The sequence below is a fragment of the Podarcis pityusensis genome, assembly GCF_964106645.2.
Source record: "Podarcis pityusensis genome assembly, chromosome: 12".
Lineage (NCBI taxonomy): Eukaryota > Metazoa > Chordata > Lepidosauria > Squamata > Lacertidae > Podarcis > Podarcis pityusensis.
In genome coordinates, this window is record NC_138037.1 from 26,051,261 (window position 1) to 26,073,254 (window position 21,994).

The 21,994-nt window shown below is 41.8% G+C and overlaps 2 protein-coding genes across 3 annotated transcripts in view; one reads left to right on the top strand and one right to left on the bottom strand.

Annotated features, from left to right (window-relative positions):
* The window catches only part of STEAP4 (STEAP4 metalloreductase), a 224,414-nt gene that overhangs the window by 91,874 nt on the left and 110,546 nt on the right, over positions 1 to 21,994 (bottom strand). The gene's annotated exons all lie outside the window — the stretch shown is intronic.
* The window catches only part of ZNF804B (zinc finger protein 804B), a 294,257-nt gene that overhangs the window by 58,930 nt on the left and 213,333 nt on the right, over positions 1 to 21,994 (top strand). For both annotated transcript variants that reach the window (XM_080975194.1, XM_080975195.1), the window contains exon 3: positions 9,446 to 9,609. In XM_080975194.1, the coding sequence (XP_080831320.1) occupies positions 9,607 to 9,609 (3 nt within the window). In that variant the 5' untranslated portion in view covers positions 9,446 to 9,606. The remainder of the gene's footprint in view (positions 1 to 9,445; positions 9,610 to 21,994) is intronic.

Here is a 21,994-nt window from a genome sequence, read left to right on the forward strand (position 1 = left end):
GAAGGAAGGAAGGAAGGAAGGAGGAAAGCACCAACTTCTTAAAAAATATGGGGGCAGCCCCTCTAAATATTTTATGGGGGTCCTGAAGGGACCCAGACCCCATAGAGTTGGCATCCACGCCAGGATTCCAACCCAGGATACAATTGTGATTTGCAGTCCTGCTTTGTAGGAAGTACTTGAACAATGGTTTCCCAGTTTGGACATCATGACAACTGGTGATTTAGCAGACCAGGAAATAATGTATTGACCCAAGTGTGCAAAGGGAGAAGGGAAGGGGACGAGGGCGGGGTGCGTAGGTGCAATGCTGATCAAACAAACCAGTATTCATTGGATTGGGAATGTGACATCATTATACATGCACACAAACTTTGGATCCTTTCCCCTTTTCTTGCCAGTTAAAAAGATATTCTGCCATGGTGGGGTGTCAGCTCCAATAATTTATCATGGGAGCACTGTGTACACAAGAGCCTAAGGAGCGATTAAAGAATTATGAACCGTATTGATTTTTGTTTCCTTACACCTTAGAAATAAAGCCTATTAAAATTAAATCAACTACATTTATGATGGCTGTTAAATGCTGTTGGCAAGGAGAAATGTGTACCTGAAATCATTTTGTCTTAATAAAATCAGGCTTGCGATAAAGAATAAGAATCAATGTGTGGAAGGAAGTTCATTTCGTTGAAACAGGATTGGTTGGTTGATAGCAAACAGATATTATTATTATTATTATTATTATTATTATTATTATTATCTGTGCTGCCCTTGCCAGCTTGGATTGATAGTTGTCAAAGTCAAGGGGGTCACCTGAGTGCTGCATTACATACTTGGATCTCAGTTTACTACTGACATTCGAAAAGATTGCACGAGGTGGTACAGAAATGCAAGCTTTAGTTTATAATACTGTATTCACGGACATTGAAGCCATAAGTGGGGCTTGCCACATGAGCTAGCTGACTTCCATGGGAGAGTAAATCAATGAGCCTTGAAAATACTCTACTTGGATTGCTACTATAATTTAGGGATGGCCGACATGGTGCCTTGCAGATGTTGCTGGACTACAGTTCCCATCAACCCTGACCACTGGCCATGGTCTCAGGGGCTGATGGGAGTGGGAGTCCAGCAACGTCTGCAAGGCACCATGTCGGCCATGTCTGTCATAATTTATATATTAATTTTATATCATTCAGAGAACTGGTTTGTGCCCCTAGGTGAGACCTGTTGGTGAAACCTGTCTCCACAGATTAGAGGCAGGAAAGAGTACACCTTGGGGATCAGAAGGAGGTGGCTTGTTTCGTGATTTTTATTTTTATTTTTTGCGCTACGGGCTTTGATTGGCGTTTTTGGAAAAATGTAGAATGACTGATGCATATTTTGTTCTACTATACAGTGCTACCTCGGGTTAAGTACTTAATTTGTTCCGGAGGTCTGTTCTTAACCTGAAACTGTTCTTAACCTGAAGCACTACTTTAGCTAATGGGGCCTCCTGCTGCCGCTGCGCCACCGGAGCACGATTTCTGTTCTCATCCTGAAGCAAACTTCTTAACCTGAAGCACTATTTCTGGGTTAGCGGAGTCTGTAACCTGAAGTGTATGTAACCTGAGGTACCACTGTATATACTTCTTTGATTCATTCAAAATAGAATGAGACCTTGGAACCATAGCTCAGTGATGATGTTGACCCCGTATGTGGCAGCTGTGAAAAAAGATGAAATCAATGCTAGGGAGAGTTATTGTTTGTTATTATTGTATCTATTTTTGTGTTTTTATATTGTAAACTGTGCCGTGTTCCTCAGATGAAAGGTGGTACAAAAATGTAATGAATGAGAAGAAGGGGGGGGAGGTGGAGGAAATGAAAATTTATTTCTACATTGCATTTATATACTGCCTTTCTGCCAAGGGATCCAAGACGGTTTACAATTTTGAAGTACTTAGGCAAATGATATAACATGTAAGATGGAGGACAGGCCAATGTGACTGGAGCAGGCCCTGGTGTCGTCTGTGCTTGCCTCTCACACTTTTTCCCTCACAAGGCGGATGGTGTCTGTTGGCCCTGTGATGGGGAGGGGGCAGTCCGAATGGAGCAGGCCCTACGAAGCACATAATGCTGTTATAGAAATCCATAGTCCAACCGCACTTGGGAAACTGTGTACAGTTCTGGCTGTCTTGCTTCAAAAAAGGATATGGTAAAGTCGGAAAACATTAAGAAAAGGGGAAGCAAAATGATCAAGTGACTGGAGCAAGTCTCCTACATGAGGAAAAGTTTGAACATTTAATGTTTAATTTTGAGAACAGGCATGTTAGAAGAAACATTTTAGAGGTGCATAAAGCCACTCCAGCCTTTAACATGGGAGCAAATTATGCAAAGCAGTGAATTGGAGTATGTGAATTTTACATTTATGCAACAGGCTAATTAATTTGCACACATTCACACATCCTGACAAGCAAGATGCATGATCAAGGACAAGATCTGGATGAGGAGGAACCCGGTGCCACAAAGCAGTCTGTGAACTGCAACAAAACAGTCTGGCTTTGTTCTCTGTTTGAGAAGTGTATTTTGAACGCATGATACCTAGCTATGGAATGCCTTTAAAAAATCTTAACAGGGATCTTCACGAATATTTTTACTCCATATTGATAACAGTGTCCTCTTGTTTCTGTCTCTTTTTAAAAAGTATATGTCTCAGTCAGCTGGTTTGCTTGGCATATCTGCAAACTTGTATGGTAAAACAATGAAGTCATCAAGATCTCTAATCTAAGCACCGAAAAGAGGGAAAGACAACAGAACTTATAATATAACTATGCCATCTAGTGGTATTAAAACAAAGCAGTCGGGCGGGGGGGGGGGGAGGACCTTATGCCTCAACTCTAAGGAAATAATTGAAAGAGAACAAAATCCTTAAATATCCTGGGTCCCAGTTGATAATGATACAAAGAATATAAAAGGGCTATTTAATATTGTTTAACCCCCGATTAAAGACTTAATATCTAAGCAACCTGCAAGCATATACATATGTGTGCAGGGTGGTGGTGAAGAAACCCCCCCCCCCAACAATATTGAGATTTAATGTTCGGTCTTCATCATCTTCATCTAGCTGGTCCTCAACAGGGTCCTTGAGTTGCAAAGATCAGTTATCCTGCTGGTCACAGCACCTGTTCCGTTTTCAGTCCAAGGCCAGGTGGTGACAGACTTTTTTACAGTGAGATCTGGGTGGGAGATTATTGGAATTCACTATACTTTAAAAAAAAGGTCTGTCCTGTTAATCACTTTGACATGTCTCTTGTAAAATCTGTATGACTTATGGGGCAAACTCTGCCTAAAATCCTGATTTGCAATACACAGGTTTCTCTTATGTCTTAAAATGCCACCTTTTTTGCAGGGGAGGGTATATTGTTCCTATAGCTACGTCTTGCAATACATCTTTGAGTGTTTTCCTCTCCTAGCTTTTTCGCTATTGGCTCATCGCTCTCCCCACAGAATCACCCCCTTACTTCCATTTTGCTCAAGGTAATGTTCAGCCTCTCACCATTTCTCAGCTTTCCTCCTTTCCTGCCTGTTGGAGTTTGGCATATATACAGTGGTACCTCAGGTTAAGTACATAATTCATTCTGGAGGTCTGTTCTTAACCTGAAACTGTTCTTAACCTGAAGCACCACTTTAGCTAATGGGGCCTCCTGCTGCCGCCGTGCCGCCGAAGCACAGTTTCTATTCTCATCCTGAAGCAAAGTTCTTAACCCGAGGTAATATTTCTGGGTTAACGAAGTCTGTAACCTGAAGCGTATGTAACCTGAAGCGTATGTAACCCGAGGTACCACTGTATATATAGCAGTGGAGTGGAGAAATAGGTAGTCTGGTAAGACTACTGGTTAAAAGAATAAAGAAAATTAACAAAGCCATTCTGAACAGAAGCTTATATGTAGCCATCATGGAGTCAAGAAGTTAACAAATGGAAGATCTAACACTAACTTATCTGGAGATGAAGGAGGAAGGAAGAAAAACCTGAGGAACAATCTTCATCTACTCAAGAAATAAAAGAATAGGTTACCTTTTTGTCTACCCCCCTCCCTACCTCTGGTTCAGGTAAGTTATAGCAAGTGTTGCTGCTTTACTCCCCAAACTGCATTTATGCATTATCTATGTTTAAGATAGCATGTTCAGAGCCTATTAAGGAATGGGCTTTAAGGTCAGTGGTAGAGCATGTGTTTTGCAAAACTTACCTTTAGATAAATCTGGGGAAACCTTGGAGAGCTACTGCAAGTCAGTAGGTAAGATCAGCCTCCCACAACCTGGTACCCACTAAATGTTATGGACTACAACTCCCATCAGCCCCACGCAGCATGGTCAGTGGGATTATGGGAGTTGTAGTTCAACATCTGGCATACACAGCAGGGAGAAGGCTGGAGTAGACAATACTGAACCTAATGGACCAGTGGTCTGTCTCTGCTTTTGTTTTCTTGAACACAAACCCCACTGAACAAGGTAGGACTTCTAACGCCTAGGATTGAAAAAGAATGTAACCTCTCAAATAGTTTCCTTACCATTGGTAGGTCACTTGTTCCAGAATGCACATCTTAACTACCCATCAGGTTGCCGTGATCTAGGAAAACTTTTGAAAGTTCATGAAGAACTACAGTTTGATTTCGAAGAAAACTTGTTTTTGGATCATTAATAAATCTGTGTACTGCAAGACATTTTTAAGGGAACAGCGATGCCTTGGGGGCTTTAAGCTCATGGAAAAGGGACGCGTTGAAACCAAAGCAGCATAGAGGGAAAACAATCTATGGAAAATATAGGTCAATATAGGAAATTTTTTCAGTCAACTGGGAAATAGCATAGAGTTTTGTCCCATCTGATGCAGGATTGGATGGCACAGCTTAAAAGGTTTGCTTTGATTGTGGCAGATCCCAGTGCAGTTACATGACTCTTGCTGTTTATTCAGGAGTTTATAAAATGTAGTCTTTCTTCATGTTCAGAAATCCCACACTTCTATGGAAATGCAATAAAATAAGGCAAGCTTTCAAAAGTTAAACTAGTTTACTGTAAACCTTGTGCGTCATTTGATCAGCATATTTTCAAAACAAAATTCTATGAGTAGAAACACTTCTATGACATCCAAAAATTAATTATAAAATGCCCATATTTTATCCTTTCATGTTTATGTTTAAATGGCATGCCAAATATAATTTAGGAGTGATTTTTTAAAAATAAATGCATTAGTTGTATCTGTTCCCTGGATCTTCTTACAATATTCAAAGACTAACCAATGAGGAAGCCACAAAATATTATGGATCTTTTCAAATTAGCAGAGTCCATGGTCAAAGGATCTTAGGTTGCATTTCCAACCACTTTTTATTTTGTAAAAGGAGCCCTATACCGCTTCTGAAGAAAAAGTTAATACTTGCCAAGTGCTTGAGATCCTGGCATTTTGAGATTTTGAAATGTGCTCAGTATTTTAAAGAAAACATAATAATAGTTGTAGCTATCTATATCTTTATTTTGTTTTGTTTATTTATTTTAAAACATAATTTATATACTGCTTGATTGTTAACAAAAAAGGCAAACAAACCTCCTAGCAGTTCACAACAATATAAAATAAAACATCAAAACTAGTTGATTAAAAATGGGAATTAAAAGTACAGTGGTACCTCAGGTTACATACGCTTCAGGTTACATACGCTTCAGGTTACAGACTCTGTCAACCCAGAAATAGTACCTCAGGTTAAGAACTTTGCTTCAGGATGAGAACAGAAATCATGCTCCAGCGGCGTGGCAGCAGCAGGAGGCCCCCATTAGCTAAAGTGGTGCTTCAGGTTAAGAACAGTTTCAGGTTAAGAACGGACCTCTGGAATGAATTAAGTACGTAACCAGAGATACCACTGTATTCAAAAGATTATTAAAACCAACAGTAGATGAAAACATGTCAACATGTACTGTATATGTCCTGAAAGGCTTGCCTCAACTAAAATGTTTTAAGCAGTTGCCGAAAAAGGTATAGCAAGGGTTCCTGTCTGATGTCAACAGACTGGGCAGTCCAAAGTGTAGGTATTGCCACACTCAATTTCTTACAGGACTGGAAAGTGTATTATGTGGCACTTGTAAAGGGTGTCAGTTCTGCAGATCACAGCTTTTGCACCCATCAAAGCTGGTTAAAGGCACTTCTAGCTACATAGGGTACCTGGGTCTTCAGTGACAGAGCTGGTGTTGTGCTGTTTCAATGGACTTGCTTTATTGTACATTTCAATGGTGCATGTTTATTTAATGTTCTCATGAAATGGTTTTGTGCATTCTAATTACCGTAATTATACTTGTAAGCTGCTTAGAACCCATCTTGGCTATTTTTAAGAGATACAATATTAATAACTGCAAGGCGACAAAGCCATGCTCATTTACCTGGAAATTAGCCCCATTTAACTGAATGAGACTTACTTATGAGTGAGACATGCGTGGACTTGCATTGACAGTGGCAATTAGGAAGCCTTTTTTGGGGGCCTTTTTTGCTTGGATGTTGTGGGGATGAATGAAATGGGGACTGTGAATCTTAGTTTCTCTGAGAAATGGACAAGAACCATAGTAATGGATGCTGTGCTTATTAAAATTACTTTGCCATTAGAAAGTCCATTAATGAAAAACAAATGTCTCCACACCCGCACTAGTGCCACTGAGAACATGCAGAGCTGGAGTAGAAACTCTCTCCAGGCGAGAATAGTGCTATACGAATCTGCTGTTTACAGTAACCTCTGCAGGAAGGTCATAGTGCGTAGGCTGGATCTCAGTCTCTTGATTTTTCAGACATCACCAGGTTTTCTCAATCAACAATTTATTTAAGGGGTAGGGGGAGACTGACACGTTTGTACCATTATATTCAACTGAATAGATAGCAGTCCAGCAGCTTAGATTGGATTTATAAAGAACAGATTGCCTTTTATTTCCTTCTTTGTTGGAATTTCAAACCAGCTATCTCCAACCAGGAGCCATCCAGATGTTCTCGATTCCAGTTTTCATCAGCATGGACAGTGGTTATGGGTGACAGTAGTTCGCAACATATTGAGGGTGCCAGGTTGGACAAGCTGGCTTAAATAATCATTGTCACGCTTGTGTCTTAAGTGGGCATGCCTAGGCCTGTACTGTGAGTTCCACTGAGTTTAATGAGACACTCCTTGGTTGCCTCCTAAGGCTGGATCCAAACCATTGTTTATTGACACAAACCAGATTTAGGCTGCAATCCTGTATCCACTCACTTGGGAGTAAAGTCCATTGAACTCTGTGGGACTTAATTTTGAGTAGATGACATGAGGACTTCAGTGTTAGGAAAGGGTTGTCACCCTTCCCCCATCAGAAGCAAAAAATAAAAATAAAAATAGCCCATCTAAGGAGAAATCCATCCAGTATAGCTTTGCTTTTCACATTACAAGGCTTCAGGAGAGAGTTGTGATGCTGCTGTTAAATAAATACAACATAGAACTCTGCCAGGAAAATTGGAAGCCTGTAATTTATATACTGTCAACATCTACATTGTAATTGGGAAACAGGGATAAAACGCTATGTTGACCATTTCGAAAATGTCAAACAGTATCTTTTTAAGACTTGTGGAGTGTTTGTGTTGTTGATGTTAAGGAGAACTGGATGAGATATCAAATATTGAGAAATGCCATTATTACGGCTCCATTCCAAGGGGCATTCTTGGTAAACATAAAACGGCTGCCCCATGGAGAGATGTGTCAATGGGTTGCTCCTTCTTGTTGCCTGGACTGGTGGCAAAGTTTCCTTTTTTCTGCAAAAGAAAGATTTCAACTATTGAGTGCATCATCTATTTCATCATAAGCCCACTTTGTCCTTCAAAGCACTACAATTCTGGCATTTGAGGCTGGCCCATTTGGGCAGATGCCCCACCAACCCCAGTCTGATCTCAGCTAGCCCCCACCTGCCTGCCTGCTTACAAACAGTCCATGGGGATGGCACAGCCTGCCAGATTTCTCCTCCTTAGACTCAATGTTGCCCCTGTAGAAGCCAGCAGGGAGGAGGAGGAGGGGGACTAAATTGGAAGTAGATGGCTTTGCCTGTCATTGGCTCTTTCTCCACTTACTCTTTGGGACTGGTAGGTGGAAGGCAGGCAGCCAAATGGCACCAGCCACCACTAAAAATTTCCCAACCCATGAAGATCACAAAATCTTCAGGGTCTGTTTTTGACCCTCCCTCTGAGAGCGTTGTACATTGCTGGGCTGACTACCTTTGGCTCAATGCTTGTATGAATCTGCTTCGGAACAGCTGTCCTCAGCCAGGCGCCCTCCAGCTGTTGCTGTTTTTATATAACTCTCATCAACCCCAAGCAGTACAAAGACCAAAACTTCTGTCTGATACCAGACTGGAAAAAGCTGTTTCAGAATCATGGATCGATCTTCGCAGGGAAACTCAGCTTGATGGTGCAACTTCTAAGCTTCCTAAATTGTTCTTTGGATCTATAACTATTGATTAGTAATTTACAGGAAACATTTACTAATCATTTATTCACCATTTAGAGCTGCTTTACATTTACAAATGACACTTTGCAGCCTGATCGTAAGGTTCAACTTCAGCTGCAGCAGTTCAGAGGGAGGTTTCTGCTGCTGCGTTGACACGTCCCCTGAAAATAGCTCTGCCCCTCTTGCAGGCTTCCCAAAGGCTGAGAGAACTATGAGAACAGGATGCTGGGTTTGGTGAGCCTTTGACCTGATCCAGCTGGGCCCTTATTGTGTTGTATAGGAAGTCTACTAGTCTGAATTCTATACAGTGGTGCCTCGCAAGACGAAATTAATCCGTTCCGCAAGTGTCTTCGTCTAGCGGTTTTTTCGTCTTGCGAAGCAACCCTATTAGCGGCTTAACGGATTAGCGCTATTAGCGGTTTAGCGGCTATTAAAGGCTTATTGGCTTAGCGGATTAGCTGCTAAAAGGCTATTAAAGGCTTAGCGGCTTAGATAAAGGGGGGGGGGAAGCAAAAAAAAAATCTCAAGACTCGCAAGAAATTTTTGTCTTGCGAAGCAAGCCCATAGGGAAATTCGTCCTGCGAAGCAACTCAAAAACGGAAAACCCTTTCGTCTAGCGGGTTTTCCGTCTTGCGAGGCATTCGTCTTGCGGGGCACCACTGTAATTCTACTTCTTTTTCATGCTTTAACTTTGGCTTTAACTTTGTCCCACTATAGAAACCTTTGCCAGCCTGATGTCCTCTGGATGTTTTTGACTTATATCCCAACAGCCTCAGCCAGCATGGGAACTTTAGTCCATAGCATCCAGAGGAGCACCAAATTGGAAATGGCTCCACTGTAGCATGACAGAAATACAGAGAACCAACCTCCAAGAGCAATGGAATATGGGAATGGCAAGCAGCCAAGGTTCCTTTAGGTCAGGTGTGGGGAACCTTTATGCTGAAGTACAACCCCTATCATCTCCTGCACTTTTTTATTTCCTCCTTCAGCTCCATGCCTTTCTCAAGAGATGAAGAGGCAACCACCCTCACCGTTATGCTCCGTTATGAAGGGAGCAGCAGGAAGGGAGCAGTGGGACATTCTCAAAGACACAGCTGCACCCCTGGTTGGCAACTCCAGTCACAGACCATCAGCCAGCATATGAAACAAGATGGTAGGTGTGAGAGCAGCAATTTTTAAAAATAATATATTGTGTATGAAAATACCCTTTGCGCCAAGGAATATGGTTTTGGAATCAATCACCATTCTTCTAGAAGGCCTTTGATGTTTACCTTATTGTGAGGTTCCTTCTGTTATGTAAAATTTGTATACCAAATGTGAACTGGCTCTTTCCAGCTAGGTCTTCCCACTGTGCAAACGTATTGTTGTGCTGCATTCACTGTCCACCTCGCTGCTGTTGAAATTAACTCTTTGAACTTAGAGGCTTTAATTTCTCCAACTAATTAACTTCTGCCCACGTGGTCCCTAGAGACAAAGTATGCCATAATTGACTCAGCCCAAATCTATGGGCTTTAATTGGACCTTCGATATTGTGGGATGAGACATGGGCATGAATAAGAATCAATGTGATTGTGATGTCGTCATTCACAAATAACTAGGTATCTTCTGTGATAAAGAAGCAAATCCATTCTTGCTAGGTGGGATTCATTTCCATTTTAACTGACTGAAGTACATGTGACTTCTCACACAAATTTTGTGTTTTCATTCAGAAGTGCAAATATATTTTTTTTAAAAAAACATGCCATGTCAGTTGTGAAAGGTTCATGCATGCATTCTTCACTACCTGATCAATTTAAAAGATCCACAAGAAATGGGAAAGGATCAGGCATTCAAGATGCAAAACATCCCCCTGCCCCCAAATACTGCTAGCTGCCATTCCTCAGCCTCATGTATCAATGCTTCCAGCAGGCAAGGTCAGTTGTTGAAGATTTGAACTGTTGGAGAGATCTTTGGAATGCTCAAGCCCTCTTTTGGTATGTTGAGGATGCATGCTGTGATGGTGTGGTGGGCAGGCTAGAAGGATGAGTTCACTGGCTCCAATCCCTCTCACTGTCATTCTCGGCACAAATTAGAAAGTGGTCTTCTGAAGCAGGGAGCTTTTCCGTGCTTGTGGAGGCAGCCTGTGCATTTTAGAATCCTGGAAAGTCAAGGTCCTAAAGCACTTGGGAGGCTGCCCACTTTAAAAAGTGGTCCCGTCTCTTCTTTCCATAGTTCTTGCAGTTGTCCTGCAAGGAAGGGCTGTAGCTCAGTGGTAGAGTATCTGTGTTGCTTATAAAAGGCCCCCAGATTCAACTCCTTGCATCTCTTGGTAGGGCTGGGATAGACCAGAGACCCACTTCCAGGCAGTGCAGACAACTGGACTGACAAATGGTCTAACCTAGTTTAAGGCAACTTCCTGTGTTCCTTCATCTTGTGGAGAATGGTGAGAATGATGACTGTGGTGGGTAGCTCAGTGCTGCATCCCTGCGTTGTTTCATTGCTGTCAATGGCATCAAGAATGCCTGAAGAGGTCTTCAGACTTAGAAGTTCAATTCAAAGAATGTTTCATGTGTTTGAGCCCATAATTTGCAATATGATTTCCATGCAGTCTTGAGGCAAGCTGCCTCAAGAAAAGTTACCCATTTGCCGACACCTATGGATGTTACCCATGTGAATAGAAACAAGCCATATTATGAGTGGGTTTAGAAAGAAGGAAGCAGGTGCTGAGGATGAGTTGTGAGCTGCAACGTTCCTGAAAATACAAATCAGAAGGAAATACAAATCAGAATCTAGATTCATGATTATTTTCATCCACCGCCCCGCCAAATGAGACTTTGAAATGAGAAAATGTTGAAATATTGTCTTATTTCTATAGTTCTCACAAAATGAATTGCCACTATCAAATGGTTTGAGTCTATTCTTGTAATCCGTTTCAAAGAAAAATGACAGATCAACACTAAAACAAACAACAACACAGCCCTGCAAACTCCCAACACGGTGTAGTGGAATGAATTAATTGAATACCAACATGCTATGAATAGCTGGTACTGTTTTCTGACACCACTAAACATATTTCAAGTATGTTTTCTTTCCATTGCATTAGCAATTAGGAAGTGTTTGCCTAGCACATGCACGTTCGGCTTGCCTAATAATTTATTCTGCTGAATTTGATAAATGGCTGATCAGATCACTTGCATTGTTTATCATGGCAGTACAGAAGCAGGATAGTGCCCTGGGTTAATTCGCAACAGCCAGGCACATTGATTCTGACAATGACTGCAAGCAAGCAAATGCTTTAGGCTGGTCAGCATTAGCATGTGTGCCCAGCATTTCTCTGAATATTCATTGCTAAATGAATTTACATTAATCCTATCAAAGCTTAAAGAAGGCCATGGGACTGGGCAAGAAAAATCCAAAGATAACATGTGAAAAGGACTCGGTGAAAATTTATTGACATTGCACAGGCATTGATATTCTGTATATTAACCTGTCCCATTTAGTAATTTATTCTGCTTGTGCCTGTGTGTCCCCAGCACTTAGATTAGGGCATATCCAACTGGCTGTAATTTAGGAGATCTTCAACACCAGATTTGGGTAGGATGTCCAGACCCTGTTCCACCCCATGCAGCATCGTATAAAGGCCATGTGAAATAAATACTTCATTTGTAGGGATAGAGGAGAATTTTGAGTTAGAATTTTGAGTCATCTGAATTGGTCCCACCTCCCTGCAGAGGGGAAGGGTTGCAGAGAAGTCCAGTTGCGCCAGGAAGTGATCTGACCATAGTACTTCTTTTGTTTCACTTTTAGTTAGTGTTAGATCACCAACATCCATAGAGGTAAACACCAAGTCCAAGGCATGTCCGCAGCTATGAATTGGGCCAAACTTATTCAGGGACAGCCCCATGGAGGCCATACTTTCCATGAAGTCCCGAGCGGCCCCTTGTAAGGTTGTGTCGGCATGGATGTTAAAATGCCCCAGGACAACCAAACTAGCTGTCTCCAGGAGCATATCCGCCACGACCTGAAGCAGCTCGGGCAGGGAATCCTTGGTGCAGAATCCTATACTGCCCCTATTGCCCAACTTCCAGAACACGCACTCAGAAAACTGGGTCTTCCCAATAGGATGCCTGGTGCAGACTAATGACTTCCTAAAAATCACTGCAACCCCCCCTCCCCACCCGCATGACCTGGGTTGCTGTGCGTAAGAGAAACCTGGTGGGCAAGCAGCGGCAAGGACAGGCTCATCTGCTTCATCCAACCAGGTCTCTGTCGCACCAACACATTATTGACAGTTTTCTCTCTGTGTATGCATTCATTCATTTATTTTATTAAAACATGTTTACACCACCTTTAGCACTGGATCTCAAGGCAGTGTACAAGAACACTTAAGATCTAAACTTAAAACATTAGAAATACAGTGCAAGCAAAATGCAGCTAATAACATTTGTAGGGCATCAGAATGGGAAGGTTTGTCTAATCTAGTACACCCATTAGAACAGGGGTAGGAAACTCCTGGCTACTGGGCCAATCTTGGCCCACCAGGGGAATTTGACCCTAAAGGTCATTCCTCCCAAGCCACACGGTATGTGCCTGTTTGTAGTAGGGAACCAGCAGTCCCTACCAAAGCAGCAGGATTTAATTGATGGAGAGGTTAAATCCTGCTCAGTTTGGCTATGCATATCTGGTCCCTGCTGGGAACAGGTGAATGCAGCCAAAGCAAGGAGCCCTATTTTTTTGCAGGCAATCGCTGCGAGAGGAACTTCTCCCGCTTGCGTCCCATGCTTGCAGAATGCAGACTTCTTTCTCCACTGCCCCCCCCCCCGCTCCATTACCTGATGTGGAGGGGAGAAAGAAGGCTTTCTTAGTCCTATGCTTAGCACTTGGATAAGCACTGAGCATTGGGCTGGCAACACCCCTTATGCTGTGCTTCCCAAGTGCCCAACAGCCAGCTGATTGTCAGATTCCTGGGAAGCCACCTGTCAATCATGCCATGTTATAATTGCACCATGTAACTGACAGCATGCACCGTGCAAAAAAATTAGAACAGTATCTCAATATTAGAAAATCGCTTGAGAGCTTGAATCTTGCATTCACTACTCCTACAACACTTGTAGTTCAAACAGCCTGGTTGTGCAGCCCAATCCTGTTCATCTTTATTTGGAAGGAAGTCCCTTGTATCCCAGTGGCTCACATTCCCTAGCTAGAATAGCACCACATGCAGCTTTATGGTTCCTTCACCTTTTTATGCTTTTCAAGGAATAAGGTAATTTTCCTGTAAGAAAAAGCATATTCCCTTAAATGTGGCAGAAACTTTTTTTTACTGCATTGTGTACATGGATCTGCTTGTATGATTCATTTAATAGTGCTGGGATAAACCTTCATCCCATAATCTAGATACTATGGCAAAAAAATTAATCCTACTATGTAATTTATTTGCTCTCTAGTAGCAGCTCACATTTATATAAGGTTTTGATACCCAAATGTAAACATCTCAGGAAACATTGATTTTTCATTGCTCTGGAATTAAAAAGAGATGACATCTCATCAATAATTCTGGTATTCTGCGATATATATTTTTTTTACAACTTTCAGGTGCAGAAGTTAGCACTCTCATGTTTACAGCTGGATGCTGTTAGAGCTGTGGCATGCAAATACCCTTCAGTTTAATTATTTTGGTAAGCTGCTTCATAAAACAACTGTGTAATACACATTGTTAAAGTTATATTTATATATTCAACAAAAATTATTCCATTGTAAAGTTATATATATATATACGTACACATACACTCATTTCTGCTCTGTGTGTAAGCCAAATGACAGGTCTATTGCATTTTTATATGTGAGCAAACATATTTTACAGACATTGTATAATTACATGCAATGCAAGAAATGTTTCTGGGTCCTTATAACAGTTTTGAGGTGAACAACCCCATCTGTTTTGAGATCCTTTCAAATATTTGGAAAATGTCACCATAACCCATCTTCAAATTTTCCAACTGCCCCCTAGGCTAAGAATTTTCAGTTCTTTCGGCCTGTCTTCATAGGATTTCACAGTTAAAGCCTTTACCAACTTGCTGATTCTCCTCTGAGACCATTTCTTTGTCTTCAACCTTTCTCCTTCAGAAAAAGAACTGTTCTGAATAACCTCGTGCCATATAAATGCTTGGTCACATTTGTCCCCTTGTTGAACTTGGCTTGTATTTAGGGCTGTGTAAAAAAGAGAGAGAGAGAGAGAGAGAGAGAGAGAGAGAGAGAGAGAGAGAAGTGCATTACTGTATACTTTTCCAGCCCCATATGAAAGTGAAAATTCTCAGTCACTTTTGGGAGGGCAGGGGAAGCCACCATCAATTCTCCCCAATGATGCTCTTGCAGGAATGCTATGGCATGAGATAGTATCCATCCAATACCCATCCATCCAACTGGGCAGAGGGAGAGGAGATGGTACACAGGAATGTGTGCTTTTATTTAAAATGCATCTCTGGGTTATTTGTCGGGCATAGGAATTCGTTCATTATTATTTTTTCAAAATATAGTCCGGCCCCCCACAAGGTCTGAGGGCAGTGGACCGGCCCCCTGCTGAAAAAGTTTGCTGACCCCTGGCTTAAAATGAGGGTTAGACATATCTGTGGATGGTAAGGCTATCATCTGGCTCCACTATTAGAGGCAGCATGAGCTCCTCTAGGCTAGGTATTGCTCTTGTTTTTTTATGGGTGCATTCTGGTTTATTTTGGACCATCCACTCATTATTCCACTTTATTAGTTGTTCTGTGATTCTTCCCCAATGCTATCACATTTGCACTGTAGTTCAGGATTGTGTATAACCACCCTGCTACCAACATGAGCAGAAATCGTCGCAAATGCACAATAAAACGGGTGTCTGGAAGGGCCCTTTGCCTCTGAACTCCAGTTGCTGCAAATTGTAATTTGGGAGAGTGCTGTTGCACCCAGGTCCTGCTCACGGACTTCCCACTTGGGGATGTGGCCAGCCACTGTGAGAACAGGATGATGAATTAGATGGGTATTTACCTTGAACCGGCAGGGATCTTCCTGGGTCCTCCAAAAGGTTTTGGAAAAGAAAACAAGGAGCTGTTTTCTGCTACCTCACCCAGTAAGTCCCCATCCCTTAAAAGCGACAGCGCATGTAGGCTCCCTTGAATAGAAAAGACACTTTTGGTATTGTTTCATCCACCAGAAACCCAGGTTACATGCATGGTGAAACATAAAAAGTGGATGATTTCTCTTTATGCTGGTAGTGCTATTCTTAAAAAATAAAAAATAAAAAAAAATCAATATTCATTTTGGTAGATAGCATCATAATTAGTCTAAGAATCATGTGTTTTCCTTCTGTTGCCTAGGTTCCTCAAAACCTCTTATCTCAAATTCGAAGATGAAATATCTATGGCCCAGGTAGCAGTGGGTTTGAACAGCTCTTATGCACGATGCCACTTATTCCATGGGCCCAGAGATATGGACTTTGTTACCAATGGCAATGGAAACCTCTTATTAGCTTAAGCTTCCATGATTGGCTTTGGAAAGACCCTGCCTCTGGCAGACCATCTCTGATGCTTTGCATATACATAGTGATTTTAATTCAAAGTACTTAGCATTTTTAAGTACCATTTCTGTTTCGGCACCCAGGTTGTGAAGCTCCTTCCCTACAGAAGTTAAGTTGTCTTCTTCCCTCTTTAGCTGCTAAGACCTTTACATTTTGCCATCCTTCTAGAGTGCATAAAAATTCTGCCTCCTTGTTTCTAAGCCCAGTGATTTTATCCCATTGTTGGCTTTATTGTTTTACAACGCTTTCACCTGTGTTTGCTATCATTTGAACAGTGCTTTGTTTGGATTTTGAATTTTTTTTTTTTTTTGTAAGCTGCTTTGAGTTTGTTTTATGAAGAAAAGGGAAGCAGACACTTTAAAGCTGGCTGACCAATAAATACATTCTCTTGCTGAAATCCTTACAGCAACTGTGCTTAGGTCAGTAATATCACCCCAGAATTTGGAACTGAAGAGTGGCTTGTTCAAAATTGCATGGTCAATTCATGGCAGAAGTGAGTTTCAAACTGGGAACTTCTCAGTTCATACCTCAGTCTATTAGCCACTGTTTTACGCTAACCACAGTGTAAGACAGGGGTGGGAAACCTGTGCCCCTCCAGCTATTTCGGGACTCCAGCTCACATCAGCCCCAGCCAGCATGGCTGTTGGTCAAAGATGATGAGAGTCCAGCAACATCTGGAGAGCCATTGTTCCCCCATGCCTGGTGTACAAGATAATAAGATAACCTGGGAGTTGGAAGTAAGTGTTGTTTTCTTTAAGAGTAGAAATGGAAGTTAAAATACCTTGTTAGCCATGATCCAGAAATAGTGTTGAGCAAATAATCCAGGGGAAAGTTGGGGAAAGGGTCTATTACATGAAGACACATGTGACAAACTGTGAGAAGGCCTCTTTCTTTGCTTTTGATGGGGAGGATGGGGAGATTTGTTTCTGCATGCTGAAAGGCCTGGGTTTTATGGCTGGGATGTAGCCTACTGAACAGTAGACTCCATAAAGGACTGCTGCCACTGCTGCTGCTGCCCAGGACTGACCTGCTGGGAGCCTGAAGGGCCCTGCCTTGCTTCTCTCCACCTGGCTTGTGGTGGGGTCTGACAGGCTCCATAAAGGATTGCTGCTGCTGCTGCTGCTGCTAGGCAGAGAGGGCTCTGTTTTTGATTTTAAAATGGCTTTTATTTTTTATCTATATCATTTTAAATTGCGATTGATATTAATGCTGTATTTAGTTTTCTATTTTATGATTCATGTGGAAATTTTTTTCTGTTTGGTTGTGTACTTTTTGATGTATTTTGTTTATTGCTTATGACTTTTGTTACGTTGGTAATTATGGAAATCTTGTCATGTTGTAAGCCGCCTTGAGCATTGTTTTAACTACGGAAAGATGGCATACAAATAAGATGATGATGATGCACAAAGGTGAGCATTTCATACATTGTTTTGACCACTTCTGCCACTGGCAAAAGTTATGTAGCTTCTGGAAAGTTCTTCGTTAAGAAATGCAGTCCTTGAGCAGAGAAAGATCCTCTGTCCCTGATCTAAGGATACAGAATGTGTGACTTAACATCACCAAGTTGTGAGCTTCCTTATCCCATTCCAGTTTCTTGGACATTGCCTGTGGGTGGAGAATCCTGTTGTGCAATTCTATTTATTCATCTGCAGAACCGTTATCTCTATCTACACCTATCTTTAGATATTTGTGTGCTGAAATAGCTGCACTGGATTTGAGCACAGGGCTAGGGGAAAAAATGCACTCCATTAAGTCACGCTGGATGGGCACCTCTGCGTGCTAATTTTGGAGCACAGAAATTGACGACCTTAAATATTTTTATGAAGCCTGCGTTAGGTTTAAATTGTTTTTACAACTGTCTGTGTTTCTAATGTTGTTGTTTTTATTACTATGCTTAATAAGCTGTAACATGTTCCACCGAATAACTGCCTGGTGATTCTGCACATATGGGATCAGAACGTAATGACTTAATACCATTATCATCAGATAATGGATGCTTCATGGTGATTGTTCACTGTGTTGTGATGACGGGAGATTATTATCTATTTAAGTGGGCGTTGCAATTACAAAACATATAAAATCTCAATGTAGTAATGAATGTATTTTTATGGAAGTTGCATTGACAGTGCGTGAGTTTGTATGCTCTTGTTCCATCTATAGAGAAAGCCAGGAGAGCCTAGCCAGACTGTGGCTATGAAAGGTATAGTCACCTCAGCTCAGCTGTTCCTTGCAGAGTTCACAGAGACCCACAATGGCTTTCCAATGTGGGATTAAACTCATTTCTTGTTTGTGGGCTTCCGTTGGGTTAATTACTGTGAGAGCAGAATGCTGGACTGGATGAGCCTCTGGTATGATCCAGTGACACTCCTTATGTTCTGACTTTCCCTGTTCATTTCAGTGGAGGAAGCATCTCCAAGCATATAAAGGGAAGGAAGCATGGCTAGAAACTGGTGAAGTCCTTCCCCACCAAAAGACTCGCATTCTGACACCGGCACACCTGACACTGCTTCCCAGGAAGCATTCCAGTCAATCAGATTAAATATAAAAATAAAAACAATATCCCTTAGAGAACAGTAATGCTCTAAGAAGAACAAATCAAATAGGGGTGTGTGCCCTCACAATGACCTCCGAGCAGTGACCTCCAAAGTGTGACCTTTGGGAACCAATGCCCTGGACTCTGCTTGCCATCAAATGCCCACCACATTGTGGCATCTTTTTTTTGATCTCTATGGGCAGAAGGAAGTGCTCAGCTTCCTAGAGTCCTCTCATCACACTTCCAGCCTGTTTCCCCACAGCTGTAGAGTTTCAAAGACAGATGAGGACTTTGACTAGCCATGGTGATTCAGTTCTGCTGTCAGATCAGAATGCCTCAGAATGCCAGTTGTTGGAAACCACAGAAGTGCTGTTGTACTAAGGTCCTGATGGTGGGCTTTCTATAGGCCTCTGGCTGGACTAAGATGGGCCTTCGGTCTGATCTAGCAGGCTCTTCTTCTGACAATGGGAGCCATACAGAGCAGACAGAGGATGATAAATTCTTCCTGCCCTGCTCCCTTTCATCCTCAATGTCCAGCACAGTCAGCATTCACATAGGCTGGGAACAACTCTAGCTATTTTCAGCAGTTAACATTTTGAGTTGTTAATAATTTTACTGCTCTCAGACTCTGCTGTTAAGGTGGTTCATAAGGTTTTTATGGTATTTTGATATGCTTTGAGTGATATCCAGCTAAGTAGCACTCAGGGTAGAAACACTTAACTCAATAGGTCTAAGTTACTTAGATACATTGATCTCAATAGGTCTGCTCTGAGGATGACTAATGCTTGGGCATCACCATTAATGAAGTGTTGTGCATTATATATTAGAAGTTGCCTTGTGGGGCATTGTCCCCAGTTTGGCAGCTTAGAAACCTCTCTAATAAACAAATGATGCATTTGCATGTATTTAGTACATTCTCAATGTTGCCCTTTCCCCCTGGAGCTCAAAATGGCAGATGTGGTACATTTTTAATCTTCACAATAATCCTGTGAGGTAGGTTGAGCTAAGGGAAAGCAACTATCCTACAGCGAGTCAGTTGTTATTGCTAAATTGGGAATTGATGCTGGGTCCGAAAATCTGTAAATAAAAAGTTTGGGATTTTTTTTAAGAGCCCAATCTCACTCTGAACACGTTTCTCTGTAAACGGCTTGGATGGCCTCCCTGGTCCTCATAATCAACATAGATGTCTGTTTCTTGACCCCATGACAAAGCCTTTTGTGAATTTTCGTGACTGGAGTCGTATCACAAGTTTTCAAGCCAGTGTAAATTTTAAGGGCGTGTAGTATTTGCAAATAGAATATTGCGTTAATCCTCAGTGACAGAGATTTATGGCATATACTGCCCTAGGTTCTGTTACCTGATGTAGAACAAACTGATTTTATTTTATAGACAAAACCAATTTAAGAAATAAATGACTCCTTTAGCCATATAAATTATCTCTACTCAACTTTTATAAATAAAGCATGCCCAGGTCTTTAGATAAAGCATGTTTTTGACATTTACAGCCAAATGATCCCTTCCTTTTTATTTCTAGACTCAGAGTTGGTACATGGGATGAATCATTAAGAGAAATTGTAATATTTCTGCTGACAGAAACCGTGTTAGTAAAGGATGAAATTTAGTCTTTTCTTTTTGTGCATTTTATTGTGTGATAATCTGATGGCAATATACTGAAAAGTTGTAGGAAACAATATTGGATGGTTTTATTTTGCGATAAGACAAGGATACCATTGTTCTAAGACATTTTGAAAGATGCTGATCTAAATGTCTCAAAGGCCCTTGAAATATAGTGCTTCCTAATTTTTCCGAACAGCAAAAACCGTTTTACAAACCTGTGCAACTGGAAGCAGGAAATAAAAGGCAAGACACATAAAACTGGTTGAATTAGGGCCACATTTTATTTAAACAAACATCTGCAGGGGGGATGAACAGTGCCAGCAGCTGGTCTAAATCAGTGGTTTGGGTGAGTCACACCCTGCCTAGGGCAAGAGGCAAAACAGGGTCGTGTGCACTTTACCTAGACCACACCATCAAGGTGAGTAGGGGCTGCTTCCTGACCCCGCTTGACCCCAGGATCCCTTGATGTGAATCCAAAGAGGGCTTGTATTCTGCCCTACTAGCATTGGTGCACACACACTTGCTTCTGCCTCCTGATGGACTGGCTTTCCTTCATCTGGCCTGGCTGCAAAAGGTGCTTGCCAGCTGTAGTCTGGAGCTGTATTCAATTAAATAGCTGTGCAAGCGCAAGAAGTTCTGCTTGTACAATGGGACTTACACAATGGTCCTCCACTGCATGCACCCCAAATCTGCTCCAGAGGGTTGGGAGAATCCTCAGAACAGCACATGGCAGGGTGGGAAGAGAGGGGAGACTGTTCCACTGGGCAAGCAGAAATGCTTGAGTTATAGAATAGTCTCCTTAGCACCCCTTTGAATACCATCATTGGCTGAAACACAAACATTAGGACGTGTTTGTGTGTGTGTGTGTGTGTGTGTGTACATACACACTTGTAATTAATACAGTGGTACCTCGGGTTACATATGCTTCAGGTTACATACACTTTAGGTTACAGACTCTGCTAACCCAGAAATATTACCTCGGGTTAAGAACTTTGCTTCAGGATGAGAAGAGAAATCGTGCGGCAACGGCGTGGCAGCAGTGGGAGGCCCCACTAGCTAAAGTGGTGTCTCAGGTTAAGAACAGTTTCAGGTTAAGAATGGACCTCCGGAACGAATTAAGTTCTTAACCCGAGGTACCACTGTACTGTTAATTAGTGTGATATTTTCAAGTATTGTAAGATATTAAGGGATTTGAGGGAGGGAAATGCTGTTGTCAGTATATAATGGGAAAGGAAACTGTGTTGGTCAGTCTCAGAACAGCAGTGGAACAGGATCTGGAGTCAAGCTGAAAGATGGTTGTTACGTTTACCAATTCATGAGGCACAATATAAATTATTATCGCAGTGGTACTTGAGACCTGCAAGACACAATGGATTTCACTCAGTGACCCACTTCAAAGGTTGGAAATGTACATCAGGGAAGACACATTTATTACATATGTGGTGGGAGTGTCTGATTGCAACTAATTACCAGAGACAGATAGCATAGTCTGTTTCAAACATGATTGGGATTACATGAAGAATCTCCCCCATGCTGATCCTGTTTAATGGGATTGAAGCGAGGTAGCCAATAATTTGAAACCATCAATATGGCTATTGTTGGTCTGTGGCCCTGCCCTCTCTACTATCCAGGCACTGTCAGTGGGAAACTTCAAAGTCCATTATCTTCCTTCTCTATGGTAGCCTTCTTCTAAGAGAAGCTTTTCCTGGTTTTTTTGCACAAATTCCTCTTGGCAATCAAAGGCATTTATAGTTTGGACCAAGTAATACATGGAGGCACCTTATGGAATAATAACATGCCTTAGCACAATCAAATCCTCATCGTGTTCAGGTGCTCAGCACCTCAGTAATCTAA